The sequence below is a fragment of the Tasmannia lanceolata genome, unplaced genomic scaffold (genome assembly GCF_043159265.1).
Source record: "Tasmannia lanceolata isolate RefF3 unplaced genomic scaffold, GAP_Taslan_0.1 ptg000021l, whole genome shotgun sequence".
Classification (NCBI taxonomy): Eukaryota; Viridiplantae; Streptophyta; class Magnoliopsida; order Canellales; family Winteraceae; genus Tasmannia; species Tasmannia lanceolata.
In genome coordinates this window covers 8,124,903-8,141,591 of record NW_027518698.1, presented here as the reverse complement: position 1 = coordinate 8,141,591, position 16,689 = coordinate 8,124,903, and the positions used below count along the sequence as shown (strand labels likewise).

Genomic DNA, 16,689 nt, shown 5'->3' with positions numbered 1-16,689 from the left:
TAACTAACAGGATCCTGCTTCAGAGCCTCAAGAAGCGACTGGGAGAAGCCGGAAAAAACTGGGTAGAGACGCTCCCTAGCGTCCTCTAGGCCTATCGAATGACGCCGCGGACCGCGACTGGAGAATCCCTTTTCAGCTTAACCTTCGGGGCCGAAGCGGTCATTCCGCTAGAAATTGGTCCCCCAACAGGGAAATTCCGAGCTTCTCCGGAACACCCTCGATCTCGTGCTCGAAAAAAGAGAGCAAGCTCTTCTCCGAACCGCCTCCTACCAGCAAAAGGTGGCACGGTACTACAACGCCCGGGTAAAAAAGCGCTCGGTAAAGCCCAGAGACCTGGTGCTACGGCGTGCGGAGGTATCCGACCCCCGCAACATCGGAAAACTCGCTCCTAAATGGGAAAGACCGTGCAGGGTCGTTCGAGCACTCCGCCCCGGGGCCTACCAACTAGAACGCCTCGACGGGACCCCAGTCCCTCGAAGCTGGAGCATGGACAACCTCCGAGAATTTTACCAGTAAAAAGACAGGGTAAGTTCCGTGTTTTTCTTTAAAAGCATGACGAATGTTTGTTTGTTTCTTTTTGTGTCTCTAGAAGCAAAGATGTATTTTCTCCTTAAACGAATCAATGGAATAACGTTTCTACTTAAAGCCATACGTATCTCCACTTTCCGGCCCATAATAAAACGAGGGACCCGAAAGAAGACAGGGAGCGAGACAGAGGTAGCATCGGGGCTGATCCCCCCGAGAATACCCTAAAACGCTCCCCATGAAGACAAGACCTACCCTTAAATGGCAGGCGGGACCCATTAACCCCGAACTGATCACTCGAGGGGAAGATAGTCCTTCCGCAAAAAAGACACCCCACGGGGTGCACCAGAAATACTCTCGACGGTCAGATTGAAATTCAATACTAAAAGGCTCAGATAACCCGGAGCACATCGTATATAAAAAGAAAAAAAGAAAGCAGAAAAGAGGAAGAAAAGAAGGAGAATTCAAAAGTTATTACAGAACCCGCAGGAAAAAGTAAAATATACGGTCCAAAATACATCCTGGCATCACTGAGCCCCCTCAGAGGTCTCAGGGACCACCGGATCCGTCAGGGCAGCCACCTCCTCTCCAACCAGCTCCGTTGCCTCTACTGGTACGTGCGGAGGATCGACCTCCGCCTCATGCATCAGTCTGTCAAGGGGAAAGGAAGGATCAACCTCCTGAACACGCTGCCGGCATTCAGCGAAAGCATTAATCTCAACATCCACACTAAACACGGCCGCAGCCCTGAGGAACTCCACTGAACCACGCCATTCCTCCCGCGCCTCCGCCAGTTCCTGGGCATGCGTTCGACGAGCCACCGCCAATTTGTCCGCCGCACGACTTCTCCCCTCTATGGTTGTCCGGAGGTCTTCCCGAAGTCGAGCGACAGTATCATCAAAGGTCGCTTTCTCCGCCCGGGCTCTATCCAAGTCCTCGCTTAGCTGCCGGTTTCGCTCCTCAAAGGCACTTATCTCAGGCTCATCCTCGAGCAGGTACTGCACCATCCTCCTGGCATAGCTCTGGGACTGCAAAAGCAACCTATCAGAAAATTTCCAACATACGTTCTCAAAATGGCAAAGAGAGAAACGTACAAACAAAGAACCGGCCACCCGGTACTTACGCAAGATGTTGATTGAAAATACTGAGCCCCAAGGGCCCTACGATCATAGCCCTCCAGCTCAGCCTCGTCGCCAGGAAGGGCGGTCGTCACCCCCAGCTCCACCCCAACCCGGGGATTCGCAAGAACGCTCTCCTCGCGCCTGGAAGCTCTGCGGAGGAAGCACCACCCGTTCCAGAAGAAGTTTGGTCATAACCGCCCCCTCCATCCGACTTGGCACATCCTCCGCAAAGGCAGGAGAACGCGCCACACGAACAGCATCCCCCTGTCGAGCGCTAAAAGGGCCAGCCCTCTTGGCGGACGGCTCCGACTCCGAAGGAAAAAGCCTAGCCACCCCCTTTTCTCCGACCGCTCAAACAGAGGGGCTAGAAGTCACGGATGCCGCGAGTTTCGCTTGCGACCGGCCCAGCCTGGCCGCGGCCATAAAATCAGAAGGGATCTTCTTGTGACTCATCGGACCCTTCGTCACCACCGCAACTCCTTTCCCCTTCCCAGCGTCACCGGAGGAAGACATACCTCCTGCCAAAAAACAGGAAAACAACGACCGCTCAGAATGAAGGAAAGCAACAAAAAAATAAGAGAAAAAAAAGGGAGAAACAGAGAGGGAGAAAGAGGAGAGGCGCTCACCACGACGGCTGGCGGAACTCTCCCCCGTTCCCTCGCCCATACAGCAGGTCCTCCTCTCCACCGCTCCCAGCAAACCAAACCTCTTCAAGCTCCTCTCCCATCTAAACTCGGAAATGTCAATAGCCTCCCCAAAGGCAAGCTTCCCCAAGTCAAACTTGCTATAGCCAAACTCGTCGGGGAGGGACTTCCTTCGCCACTCAACGGAGCGCCTCCAAGACTGAGGAAAGTCCCAGCCGGCGTCCGACGGAGGGGTGATGAACACATACTCCTCCTTCCACTTTTTGATGGAGGAAGGCAAGTTCGCCGCCATTTTCACCTGAGGACGCTGGGTCAGATATAGCCAGCTGTCCTCCCCCTTCACCAATGGGCTAAGGACAACACAGGCCCGGAGCAGCGGAAGGGTAGGCTGAACCTTGTGAAGACCCGCCTTGGCCACAAAGGCCAAGAGAGTGCGCCAACTATTAGGCGCAAGTTGGGAGGGGGCCACCCGGTAAAACTCGAGGGCCTCCACTATAATGCCCAAGAGCGGGAACCTAACCCCGCCCGAAAAGCCTCCACGTAGAAAGCTACCTCTTCCTCAGTGGTACCTCCACACACCCCCTCTACAAAGGAAGGAACCCTAATCCCATAATCATCGGGAATGTGGAACTCCCTCCTAATTTTCTCCCCCGCCCCTTCTCCCAAAGTGTTCCTGAAACACGCCACCCGACCGGGACGAATAACGGCACCAGATCGAATATCCCCAGTCTCCGCCTCACGAGCAGAAGAAACTCGAGCCAGAGATTCCGAAGGAACGGCCCCCACCGATGACCCAGAGGTCCCGGAGCTATCTCTCAACTCCGTGGGCTGCCGTACATCTTCAGAGACGCCGCCCTCACCCTCTACAGATAACCGCCTCCTTTTTCTCGGCGGAGCCCTCGCCACTACTTCTACCGACTCAGAAGAAGAGCTCTGAGGTACAGTCGCAACAGACATCGTAAACTATCAAATGGATGATAAAAAAAGACACAGAACTCACCGGAAAAAGGTTGATGAGCAAGCAATGGGCAGAAAAATCGCCACGGAGGAAAACCCGTTTAACCCGAGGAAGACGAAGAAATAAAGCAAAGAAGGAAATCCCCAAAAGGCTTTAAAAAGGGCTAGGGTTTCGACACACGTCGTTTGATTTCCCTCCTTTTCTAAATCGATGGGACACCCACACGTGGCGCCGATTGGGAAACCCGAGGGAACCGCCAAAAATCCCACACGGAAAAGACGCCCCTACCCCTACGTGACTTCCCCAGCAAGCCATCCTTAAACCCTCACCGCACTCAACAGCAAAAGATTCGGACCCATCACAAGGGCCCGGCATAGAAATCCACTAGATGGAAAAGACCACGTTCGACGGCAAAGGGTTCGGGACCCGTCACAAGGGTCCGGCATACATATCCACAAGATGGACAAAACCACGTTCGATGGCAAAGGGCTCGAGACCCTTCACAAGGGGACGGTATGCGGATCTGTGTGGTGGAAAATACTGCGTAAGGCCAAGAAAGGCTCAGAGCAAGTCACGAAGACCCGACACACGGTGCCACCAAAAAAATAATAAATAATCCCAAACGCAACAAAAAGACTCGGATCGCGCGGGAAAGCAAACACGCAAGGAGAAAGCAAACATAAGACATAAGTTGTAAGAAGCAGAAAAAAAAAGAAAAAAAAAGAGCCATTCATAAACTACTTCCTTCTGGCCCACGGGCCTACAAAAGAGGATGGGGGTAAAAACAGAAGGCACGCAGGCCCTGACCCCCAAGGCCCCTAACAAAAAAAAAGAGGCTTCCTCCAAAATCCTACTCATCCCGCCACCTCCGGCTCAGCACGATTGGCCGCTAAAAGAGTTCTCCGCATCGGAGAGCTCCTTATCACTCTGCTCCCCCTCCGAAGAACTCCCCCAGCGGCGACTCTCAGCAAATCGGGCCTGGTCATTTAGCCAGCGCACCCGATTCCTCAGCAAATCATTCTCCGCCCGCAGGGCCGCAATCTCCCGATCCATGTCAATCATTCGACTGCAAACCGCCATTTCCCTACGATGGACATGGGAGAAGAACAACCGGTGGCGATGGACAAAAGCTTCATGGGAGTCCCTCTCGTAAAACGGAGGAAGGGGAGAACGCGGGGAAAACCCTGGAGGCGGGTTCCTCTCAGGAATCGTTTGCCGAGGCCCCAACCCGTCGGGGTTACTCTCGGGACTGCTGGGAGGACTCCCCTCGGTAGCAACTCTCCCCCACCGCTAATAGAGAGACCCTGGAAAGACGACGACATCTCTGACAAGCCTGAAGAAAGGCCGGAAGAAAGCAAAAAAAAAAAACGAACGACTGTGGTACCCTGATCCCGCGAGAGGGGTGTGGGGCGCGAGCCGCCGCTCTCTCTCTCTTGGTCTCTCGTATCCACGCGATTGGCGTGTGCATTTTATTATTGATTTGAATTAATCTTTCCTGTGAACTTGGGATCACTAAGGCAATCCGAATTCCACACGAAAGAGACTGACAGAGTCGCCACCTAGATGTGGGATCTAGGACCCGTAATTAACCAGAAATCTAGACTCGCTACCTGGTTACGAGAATGGAAGGTATGGGGAGTTATCCGCCACATGCACCATTCTTGCCCGATAATCGGTCTTCGATTCCAAAAGCTAACTCTTTTAAATTTATTTTAAATGGCTCATTCAACTCTATGTTAATGTGCGAACTAAGTGACATGCATCCTATGATCTAATTTCAATGTGAATCCTAAATGTGTATCTTGATTTATTAATTTGTCTGGATTCAATCTAAGTGAAAGTTCTCCTAAAATTCTAATTTCATGGAAAGTCCTAAGTGATTTGATTAAGCATTTACAAGAAAATTAATATACAAAACACCACAATTTGTTTGTGGTGCCGACTCGCGGGTGGTATGCCATCAGACATCCAAGCTGCCTACGTACCCAAGCCTCACTGGGATCAGAGTCGACGTAGTTCGGTGCACCTAAGCTAAGTTACATATGCCTAACTCAACTAAGACACCGACCTAGACGGGATTGACTGTTTCAACAGTTTTAGGAGAAGTTATTTAATTCAAGTTGAAGATTTTATTATCTTAGGATTTCATCTAAGATGCTATATGATTCTCATCTAAATGCAAATGGTCCCTTAAACTAATGCAGGTTTGCCTTACATCCTAGTTTACTAGGCTTGTCCTAGGGAAAGATTGGGTGACTAGTGTAACTAGACCTATGGCACGGTTGCTATACATAGCAAGCGTCCGTGATGAGGCCGGACTCCTAACTCTAGGACTCCCTAAAACTTAGGACACGACACGACACCGGTGTTCCTAAATTGGGCTTTAAGGGTCCTTACGACGGAAACCGTGATCCAACGGTTCTGAAAGACACAAGACAAATCGATTTAAATTCTCGAGGTTAGTGAAAAAAGGGATGGAAGAGATGATGAAATAGTGTGAGGGAATGAGAAAGATAGAGAAAGGTGCGACTGAACTTGGGAGTGCCAAATTGCCTACGTACCCCGCGATGGGGATCAAGCCACACGTAGTTCCGCTGGGGAGGTTGCTTGGATTTTGGAAAACAGGTTTGGTATTTGGATCAGGAATCGGGTTTGTATTTGAGCATTGGACTTGAGATTCAAAAACATTGATATAGCAATGGGATTTTGGAATTGGGAATTTGCATCAAAGAATTGAGCATATTGGAATCATCAAGGGTTTGAATTTTCGGAATTCAAAGTGGGCGGGCTTATGAGATTCGGCCAAATGGATTCAGACATGCGACTCGGATTGTGTTGGGATATGACTTGGTTGGATTGGGTTAATGGTTAGGGTCAAGTGAGTCGGGTCTAAGTTAGGAGCAAACCCGAGACTAGCCATGGTCTAACTAGGAGGAAGCAGGGTACAAACCAGGGTGCGGACCAGGGTGCACCAGGGTGCGAACCAGCAGGGAACCCGGGTGCGAACCAGCAGGGAACCAGGGTGCGAACCAGCAGGGGAACCAGGGTGCAACCAGCAGGGAACCTGGGTGCAACCAGCAGCGAACCTGGGTGCAACCAGGGTCTAACCAGAGTGCGAACCAGCAGGGAACCAGGGTGCGAACCAATATCGAACCAGGGTGCGAACCAGTAGGGAACCAGGGTGCAACCAGCAGGGAAGCAGGGTGCGAACCAGTAGGGAACCAGGGTGCGAACCAGTAGGGAACCAGGGTGCAACCAGCAGGGAACCAGGGTGCGAATCAGTAGGGAACCAGGGTGCAACCAGCATCGAACCTGGGTGCAACCAGCAGCGAACCTGGGTGCAACCAGGGTCTAACCAGAGGCTAACCAGGGGGAAAACAGACCCTACATGCTTCCTAACATGGTTTTTCTTTTAAAGTAAAAGATATGCATGAAAACAGACCCTACATAGAATTGAAATAAATGCCTACCTCTTTGGAAACCCACTTTGTGTTTGATTTTTCTTTGATGGTAATTCCTTGAAGATGATTCCTTGCTTGATAATGACTGCTTTTGATATATATCACCCAACGTATAAAATCACCCGATCCGGCAAGGATGGCCGAACCCTTGAAGAGATGAGGGAGAGGGATGAATTTTCTAAGAGAGGGGTTCTTTTTCTTCTTTTTTTTGGATGGTGGGATGAGAGGGTATTTATAGGAGAATGGGATAGGAGGTTAGGTGAGGTTAGGTGAGGTTAGGTAAGGTTAGGTGAGGTTAGGTGGTTAGGTGAGGTTAGGTGAGGTTAGGTGAGGTTTGGATGGTTAGGATGAGAGGAGAGGTTAGGTGAGGTTAGGTGAGGTTTGGATGGTTAGGATGAGAGGAGAGGTTAGGTGGTTTTGGATGGTTAGACCCAGGTCAAGATCTGCCATTGATCTAACGATTTACGGAAATCGGGTCTCGGAATGGAATCAGGGTTCGGGCTATGAAGTGACCCTATCTTATTTTGTCCCGATTGATGATCCGTAAAGTCAGATCAAGATATTAATGACCTAAAACATATATTAGGTTATTGTTGGTTAAAGTAAAGCAAAATGTGGGTGTCTACAGATGCCCCTCTTTGGTAGAGACGACGTAGTCATCGAATACCAAAGTTAAAATGACAGAACCATTTTGCGTAACTTTAATCGACAAAGGAACCCCCTAAACACAATGCAACCTAATATAATGCAAGACCTTAGATGAAATCCTAGAATTGGAATGCAATAAAACAAACCCGCTGCGGTGCCGCTGGCAACGAGAGAAATGGGATACCATTTTCAAATGGATTTTCGGAGGGAAAGGAATATCGCTTTTGAACAGCTTCAGAGGAAATGAGACGTCATTTTCAAATGGTCTCAGAGAGAATAATGGATGACTTTTGAAAGATTCTTAATGAAAATGCAGCATCATTTTTGAATGGGCTTGGGCTAGATAAAATACCGTATTTATACGGATTCCAAGGAAATGAGACATCATAGTTGTATGATGTTCAAAGGGTATAAGAGATCATTGTTGTATGGACTTGAAGAGAATGAAATACCGTATTTGTACGGATTCCAAGGAAATGAGACATCATAGTTGTATGATGTTCAAAGGGGATAAGAGACCATAGTTGTATGGACTCGAAGAGAATGAAATACCGTATTTGTACGGATTCCAAGGAAATGAGACATCATAGTTGTATGATGTTCAAAGGGTATAAGAGACCATAGTTGTATGGACTCGAAGAGAATGAAATACCGTATTTGTACGGATTCCAAGGAAATGAGACATCATAGTTGTATGATGTTCAAAGGGTATAAGAGACCATAGTTGTATGGACTCGAAGAGAATGAAATACCGTATTTGTAAGGATTCCAAGGAAATGAGACATCATAGTTGTATGATGCTCAAAGGGGATAAGAGATCAAAGTTGTATGGACTCGAAGAGAATGAAATACCGTATTTGTACGGATTCCAAGGAAATGAGACATCATAGTTGTATGATGTTCAAAGAGGATAAGAGACCATAGTTGTATGGACTTGAAGAGAATGAAATACCGTATTTGTACGGATTCCAAGGAAATGAGACATCATAGTTGTATGATGTTCAAAGGGGATAAGAGACCATAGTTGTATGGACTCGAAGAGAATGAAATACCGTATTTGTACGGATTCCAAGGAAATGAGACATCATAGTTGTATGATGTTCAAAGGGTATAAGAGACCATAGTTGTATGGACTCGAAGAGAATGAAATACCGTATTTGTAAGGATTCCAAGGAAATGAGACATCATAGTTGTATGATGTTCAAAGGGGATAAGAGACCATAGTTGTATGGACTCGAAGAGAATGAAATACCGTATTTGTACGGATTCCAAGGAAATGAGACATCATAGATGTATGATGTTCAAAGAGGATAAGAGACCATAGTTGTATGGACTCGAAGAAAAGAGGCACCGTTCACAAACGGGCTCAAGGAGAAGACAAGACCATTCACAAATGGACTCGAGAAATGAGGCACCATTCACAAACGGGCTCAAGGAGGACGATACCATTCACAAATGGATTCGAGAAAAGAGGCGCCATTCACAAATGGGCTCAAGGATAAGACAAGACCATTCACAAATGGACTCGAGAAATGAGGCACCATTCACAAACGGGCTCAAGGAGAAGACGAGACCATTCACAAATGGATTCGAGAAATGAGGCACCGTTCACAAACGGGCTCAAGGAGAAGACAAGACCATTCACAAATGGACTCGAGAAATGAGGCACCGTTCACAAACGGGCTCAAAGAGGACACGAGACCATTCACAAATGGACTCAGAAAATGAGGCACCGTTCACAAACGGGCTCAAGGAGAAGATGAGACCATTCACAAATGGACTCAGAGAATGAGACACCGTTCACAAACGGGTTCAAGGAGAAGACGAGACCATTCACAAATGGACTTGAGAAATGAGGCCCCGTTCACAAACGGGCTCGAAGAATTTAGAGATTTTTTATGAACTTGAATTTGACGTAGGATTGGATTTTTTTTTTTTTTTTTTAATTAAGGATTTGGATTTGATAAATTTTTTTATTTTTGGAAAATGAGGTACCGTCCGCAAACGGGCTCAAGGAGAAGATGAGACCATTCACAAATGGCCTCGAGAACAGAGGCACCGTTCACAAACGGGCTCAAAGAGGACATTAGAGCATTCACAAATGGACTCAGAGAATGAGAAACCTGTTCACAAACGGGTTCAAGGAGAAGACGAGACCATTCACAAATGGACTTGAGAAATGAGGCCCCGTTCACAAACGGGCTCGAAGAATTTAGAGATTTTTTATGAACTTGAATTTGACGTAGGATTGGATTTTTTTTTTTTTTTTTTTTAATTAAGGATTTGGATTTGATAAATTTTTTTATTTTTGGAAAATGAGGTACCGTCCGCAAACGGGCTCAAGGAGAAGATGAGACCATTCACAAATGGCCTCGAGAACAGAGGCACCGTTCACAAACGGGCTCAAAGAGGACATTAGAGCATTCACAAATGGACTCAGAGAATGAGAAACCTGTTCACAAACGGGTTCAAGGAGAAGACGAGACCATTCACAAATGGACTCGAGAAATGAGGCACCTTTCACAAAAGGGCTCAAAGAGGACATGAGATTTTTCATGAACTTGAATTTGACGTAAGATTGGATTTGTTTGAATCGGGGATTGGATTTGATGAATTTTGGATTTTTTTTTTTTTTTTTTTTGAACTCAATGAAATCGGGGACATTATAGATCGTGCCCAGTAAAGATATTGGAAACCAAGACTTTGACGAATGATGAGACGACCAACCTTATGAACGAAGAACCATTAGTAACAAGAATGGATTAGGAACACTTTTATGAAACTTCAACAAGATTTTTCTCAATGAGACTGTTGGTCTTGTCTTCTGGGGATTTTGATAACTGAAACCTTGAACAAGATACTTGAAATTGGTAATTTAGAACAACGGCTCTCTAACATGGAAAAGCGGGATCTGTTTTTTGACAGGTGCTTAGATGAACATTTCTTGACCAGGATAGTATTTAACTAACCGGAAGGAAATTCTGAATTTTAATGGTTCATCTTTCTGAGAAATTGGCTCAACCACCATTGCATCTGGGGCTCTTCCAAGCTTAAGGTGCCTTCCTGGGGTATGATCTTTTTACGGAAGCTGGGCTTTCTGATGTTTCTACTTCTGAACTCTTCTGAGTTGATCTTCTTTGAAATGTAGCTGTTTGACTAGATTCTCGAACCCTTTCAGGTATAATTGCAGGGAGCTGCCTAGGCCGGGCCTCCTTCACCAAGACAGTTACATCATTTGGACATAGGAACGACGATTGACTCTTTCTAAAGAGAAAACTTAGATGAAAGGCACTACTCAAAGGATTGAGCAGCCCTGAAGGAGTGAACTTAGAATAACAAAGATTGACTGACTATACTGACAAACACAGTGATGCTTCTGACTTAGTTAATATTTTGTTTGGTAAGTCTATCCTTTCGAGGAATAGTTTTTCAATTGGTAAACACTGGACTTCTTCCTTAAAACAGTAATGCCTCAAGGATTTAATTACGCCCCCTAAGATTGCTTAGCTTCAATGCCCCCAGTTTTGAGGATATCACTTGAATTTGCTTGAACTTCAGTTGATCTTCAGTCTTGATACCGGCTGTTGCCTTCTTATACTGATTCTCTTACCGTGACCAAGTCACCTCTTCGGGGTTTTTAACTTGGCGGACCGCGCTAGCCTTAACTTTTGCCTGAACCACCATTCTAGGTTTTCGATCCAGCAGGCTATCCCCTTAGCTTTTGCCTAAGCCGCCCTTTCGGGTTTTCAACTTAGCAGGGGAATGATCTTAAATTTTGCCTAGACTGCCCTTTCAGGTTTTCAGTCTAGCAGATCTTCAAACTCCGTTCGTTTTCTTATTCATCATTTTTTTTATTGTGTCTCGGGACCTAGCTCATTAGTTCTGAACACCAGAAGGACTTTATAGGTAGGATAGGGCTTTTCAAAGAATGGCTTAAGGTTCAACAAAGATTTCGACCGAACCTGTGAACAGGTTGCCTACATATCCCAAGGTAGGAATCAGGTCGTGTGTAGGTCAAGGCGAATGCCCCTAGTTTGAAGATCAATTGTTTGAAGGTTAATTGATTTTTTTCCTTTTTTCTTTTCTTTCTGGAACAATTAACTTCTCTTCTTTTGGAACTTGTCCCTCTCTTTTTTTTTTTTGAAAGGATTGAATTTCTTTTCCTTTTTGAATGGACCGAACTCAGTTCAACCGAGTTGCCTACGTACCCCAGTATAGGGATCAGGTCTCGCGTAGTTCGGGGGAATGCCCCAAGTTTGATGGGTTTTCAAGAAAATTTGATTTAGGCTCGAAGGGTTTGCAAATCGGTATTCTTTTGACATTGGGTTTTGATTTTGGGATTTAATCGGCCAAAGGAGGCCTTTCGATGTTCAGATTGGGAATCGATCTAGGTTACTAGAGTCCCTCTGGTACTGATTATTTTTTTTTTTCTCTTTTGTTTTTTTTTTCGCGGAGTTTGACGGCATTTCCAGGTAAGAGATAATGGATCTTCTTCTTTCAAGATTCTAATACGTGCTTTTGACTTTCATAGAGCGAAACTTGTTCTTTGACATCCTCCATCTATGGATTCATACTCTCGATATCTGATGATCACTTTTCATTGTTTGCTCTTGAACTTTTCATCTTGAATTTGTTGGCTTTATGAATTTGAGAACCAAGGTCATTGATTGGAAATATGAAAGTTGTTTCCACTCTATGCCCCTTGTATAGCATATATCTTCTCACTTTCTTCATTTTCTTTGAGCTTTCCATCTATGTCTTGCCCCTGGTATCGGTTGTAGCTTTTCTAGACAATCTTCTTATTCTTGAAATAATTTTATCAATTCTTCACACTCTTTAGAGGGTAATGTATTTTCAATCGGCATTCACTGAATCAAAGTTTCAGTGCCAGTGTTTATCATTTCAATTTCATCTTTGAAAGGTTGGGATTGGCGCTCCTCCTCTCGTTCAAGTAATTGCTGTGACTCAAGTGGAGTTTCGTCAATTTTGTCCTCATTTGAGGAGGGAGTCTTATTTTAAGATCAGAAGCACACTTAAGAACAGACACAAGTGAACTTTTTGGAACTGACTGAAATTTTATTTAAAGAAAAGCTATTACATCAGACGACCTATCCTGAACATGCTCACGATTCACAACTCTAAATAAGAAAGAGAAACAGAAGATAACTTGCCTGGACTAGGCATTGACCTTTAACTGTAAGACCGGACTCAACAATTATACTGACCATGATGACTGACTCAACATAAAATAGTAAGTGACTAAAACTTTAACTGCTGCAACTGTTTGGCGTTGAAGGCTCGGCGAAGGCTGGTTCGTTCTGAACATCATCATGGCTGATACTTTCAATTTTGGACAATGATGACTGATTCGCATAGGGAAATGCCCCTAGCTCAATGATTCTGAGAGTGAACTCTGAAGGACTTAGCAAAATAATCTTGAAAAAGGTAGCCCCTAGAGGAGGAACAGACCAGGGGTACAAGCAAGATTGGATTATCTGGACCAGGCATGATCAGATCATGAGAACGCATAATCGAAAGATTGTGAGATTCTGCATCTGCCAGTTAGGGGATGGCATGAAGATACGATCGAATCGTATGACAGAAGAACGAAAGACGCACGATCAAAAGATTAGATGAGATAGCATAAGATTGCTTTCAACGGATAGATCATGAATGACTAATCCTATGAGATCTTTGAAAATTATGGGATTTATATCCTAACCCAAAGGGAAATTTTTTTTTTTTTTTTCACATTTTATCAGTGTTACCTGAAGGCATCAACCCTAATCCTAATCTATCGGAGTGGAGAGAGAATCTCGACTCATGACTTTGTTCGTGTATCTAAGGACCGGTCGTGACCATTGGAAGATGGACCACGGCCTAATCTAGACACCAATGGGTAGGATATCCTAAACTAGGCTCACACACATGATGCACATGTGTTCGTATACTACATGCATGTGTGGGTTAATCTAGGGTTAAGGCCAAGAGTTCCCTTAGCGCGAATCCCTGTTCGATATACTGTACCAGTGTCCGGCGTATCAGTACGTGAACAAGAGATCCGTTTACGTACCATAAAGGTACTAGGCTAAGGGTGGAATGCTTCTATAGCACAGAGGCACCAGGTGATGAAATCCCAGTCAACCATGCTAGATAACACTCCGGGTTCCTAAAATAGGACGTGTGTGCACGTGAGATGCAAGAGTTTAGATGCAAGTGATGTAAGTGTGTGCAATATGTTTGCGCAATCTATGATGCCCTCAGGTTTTGTTAGGTTAAGTTCGAGTAAAATGTGATGAGAAAATAAAACAAGACAAACTAATCTAACAAGTATAGAGTTTTTATGAGCCAGTTAAATTAAATTCAAATGAATTATCTTTTGAAATTTTAATGAAGTTAGGTGGTCCCCAGCAGAGTCGCCAGACTGTGGTACCCTGATCCCGCGAGAGGGGTGTGGGGCGCGAGCCGCCGCTCTCTCTCTCTTGGTCTCTCGTATCCACGCGATTGGCGTGTGCATTTTATTATTGATTTGAATTAATCTTTCCTGTGAACTTGGGATCACTAAGGCAATCCGAATTCCACACGAAAGAGACTGACAGAGTCGCCACCTAGATGTGGGATCTAGGACCCGTAATTAACCAGAAATCTAGACTCGCTACCTGGTTACGAGAATGGAAGGTATGGGGAGTTATCCGCCACATGCACCATTCTTGCCCGATAATCGGTCTTCGATTCCAAAAGCTAACTCTTTTAAATTTATTTTAAATGGCTCATTCAACTCTATGTTAATGTGCGAACTAAGTGACATGCATCCTATGATCTAATTTCAATGTGAATCCTAAATGTGTATCTTGATTTATTAATTTGTCTGGATTCAATCTAAGTGAAAGTTCTCCTAAAATTCTAATTTCATGGAAAGTCCTAAGTGATTTGATTAAGCATTTACAAGAAAATTAATATACAAAACACCACAATTTGTTTGTGGTGCCGACTCGCGGGTGGTATGCCATCAGACATCCAAGCTGCCTACGTACCCAAGCCTCACTGGGATCAGAGTCGACGTAGTTCGGTGCACCTAAGCTAAGTTACATATGCCTAACTCAACTAAGACACCGACCTAGACGGGATTGACTGTTTCAACAGTTTTAGGAGAAGTTATTTAATTCAAGTTGAAGATTTTATTATCTTAGGATTTCATCTAAGATGCTATATGATTCTCATCTAAATGCAAATGGTCCCTTAAACTAATGCAGGTTTGCCTTACATCCTAGTTTACTAGGCTTGTCCTAGGGAAAGATTGGGTGACTAGTGTAACTAGACCTATGGCACGGTTGCTATACATAGCAAGCGTCCGTGATGAGGCCGGACTCCTAACTCTAGGACTCCCTAAAACTTAGGACACGACACGACACCAGTGTTCCTAAATTGGGCTTTAAGGGTCCTTACGACGGAAACCGTGATCCAACGGTTCTGAAAGACACAAGACAAATCGATTTAAATTCTCGAGGTTAGTGAAAAAAGGGATGGAAGAGATGATGAAATAGTGTGAGGGAATGAGAAAGATAGAGAAAGGTGCGACTGAACTTGGGAGTGCCAAATTGCCTACGTACCCCGCGATGGGGATCAAGCCACACGTAGTTCCGCTGGGGAGGTTGCTTGGATTTTGGAAAACAGGTTTGGTATTTGGATCAGGAATCGGGTTTGTATTTGAGCATTGGACTTGAGATTCAAAAACATTGATATAGCAATGGGATTTTGGAATTGGGAATTTGCATCAAAGAATTGAGCATATTGGAATCATCAAGGGTTTGAATTTTCGGAATTCAAAGTGGGCGGGCTTATGAGATTCGGCCAAATGGATTCAGACATGCGACTCGGATTGTGTTGGGATATGACTTGGTTGGATTGGGTTAATGGTTAGGGTCAAGTGAGTCGGGTCTAAGTTAGGAGCAAACCCGAGACTAGCCATGGTCTAACTAGGAGGAAGCAGGGTACAAACCAGGGTGCGGACCAGGGTGCACCAGGGTGCGAACCAGCAGGGAACCCGGGTGCGAACCAGCAGGGAACCAGGGTGCGAACCAGCAGGGGAACCAGGGTGCAACCAGCAGGGAACCTGGGTGCAACCAGCAGCGAACCTGGGTGCAACCAGGGTCTAACCAGAGTGCGAACCAGCAGGGAACCAGGGTGCGAACCAATATCGAACCAGGGTGCGAACCAGTAGGGAACCAGGGTGCAACCAGCAGGGAAGCAGGGTGCGAACCAGTAGGGAACCAGGGTGCGAACCAGTAGGGAACCAGGGTGCAACCAGCAGGGAACCAGGGTGCGAATCAGTAGGGAACCAGGGTGCAACCAGCATCGAACCTGGGTGCAACCAGCAGCGAACCTGGGTGCAACCAGGGTCTAACCAGAGGCTAACCAGGGGGAAAACAGACCCTACATGCTTCCTAACATGGTTTTTCTTTTAAAGTAAAAGATATGCATGAAAACAGACCCTACATAGAATTGAAATAAATGCCTACCTCTTTGGAAACCCACTTTGTGTTTGATTTTTCTTTGATGGTAATTCCTTGAAGATGATTCCTTGCTTGATAATGACTGCTTTTGATATATATCACCCAACGTATAAAATCACCCGATCCGGCAAGGATGGCCGAACCCTTGAAGAGATGAGGGAGAGGGATGAATTTTCTAAGAGAGGGGTTCTTTTTCTTCTTTTTTTTGGATGGTGGGATGAGAGGGTATTTATAGGAGAATGGGATAGGAGGTTAGGTGAGGTTAGGTGAGGTTAGGTAAGGTTAGGTGAGGTTAGGTGGTTAGGTGAGGTTAGGTGAGGTTAGGTGAGGTTTGGATGGTTAGGATGAGAGGAGAGGTTAGGTGAGGTTAGGTGAGGTTTGGATGGTTAGGATGAGAGGAGAGGTTAGGTGGTTTTGGATGGTTAGACCCAGGTCAAGATCTGCCATTGATCTAACGATTTACGGAAATCGGGTCTCGGAATGGAATCAGGGTTCGGGCTATGAAGTGACCCTATCTTATTTTGTCCCGATTGATGATCCGTAAAGTCAGATCAAGATATTAATGACCTAAAACATATATTAGGTTATTGTTGGTTAAAGTAAAGCAAAATGTGGGTGTCTACAACGACAAAGAACAAAAGGCAATCCGCATGAAAACAGGAGAGCTCACCCCTTATAAAACCCCATGGGAAACCCTGGGGTAGGAAAACGAAGCGATTACCATCCGTGTGTTCGTTTCCTATTGAATGACTGAGCGGCGCCGCGTAATGGCAACACAATTCCTCGGGAAGGAACCGCCGGACGAGACAGCACGTCCTC

General features: G+C 45.7%; 1 protein-coding gene and 1 long non-coding RNA gene across 5 annotated transcripts; both read right to left on the bottom strand.

Moving 5' to 3' along the window:
• Window positions 1-763: 763 nt before the first annotated feature.
• On the bottom strand, window positions 764-7,170 carry LOC143855551 (uncharacterized). Of its 4 annotated transcripts, none has more exons than XM_077365703.1 (3): window positions 2,273-2,717; window positions 1,649-2,164; window positions 764-1,553 (listed from the first exon to the last, which is right to left on the bottom strand). In XM_077365703.1, exon 3 carries the CDS (start codon window positions 1,530-1,532, stop codon window positions 1,053-1,055), a length of 480 nt encoding a protein of 159 aa, XP_077221818.1. In that variant the 5' UTR covers window positions 1,533-1,553; window positions 1,649-2,164; window positions 2,273-2,717; the 3' UTR covers window positions 764-1,052. The 4 variants fall into 3 exon arrangements, 3 of the variants coding, with proteins under 3 accessions (XP_077221818.1, XP_077221820.1, XP_077221819.1); XM_077365704.1 differs by lacking the exons at window positions 1,649-2,164; window positions 2,273-2,717 and adding an exon at window positions 6,719-7,168; XR_013237929.1 differs by lacking the exons at window positions 764-1,553; window positions 1,649-2,164; window positions 2,273-2,717 and adding exons at window positions 2,975-4,552; window positions 6,719-7,170.
• A 2,108-nt stretch (window positions 7,171-9,278) lies between these two features.
• Window positions 9,279-16,328, bottom strand: LOC143855540 (uncharacterized). The gene is made up of 2 exons (XR_013237906.1): window positions 15,877-16,328; window positions 9,279-12,852 (listed from the first exon to the last, which is right to left on the bottom strand). It is a non-coding gene; the product is annotated as an uncharacterized LOC143855540 (long non-coding RNA).
• Window positions 16,329-16,689: the final 361 nt, after the last annotated feature.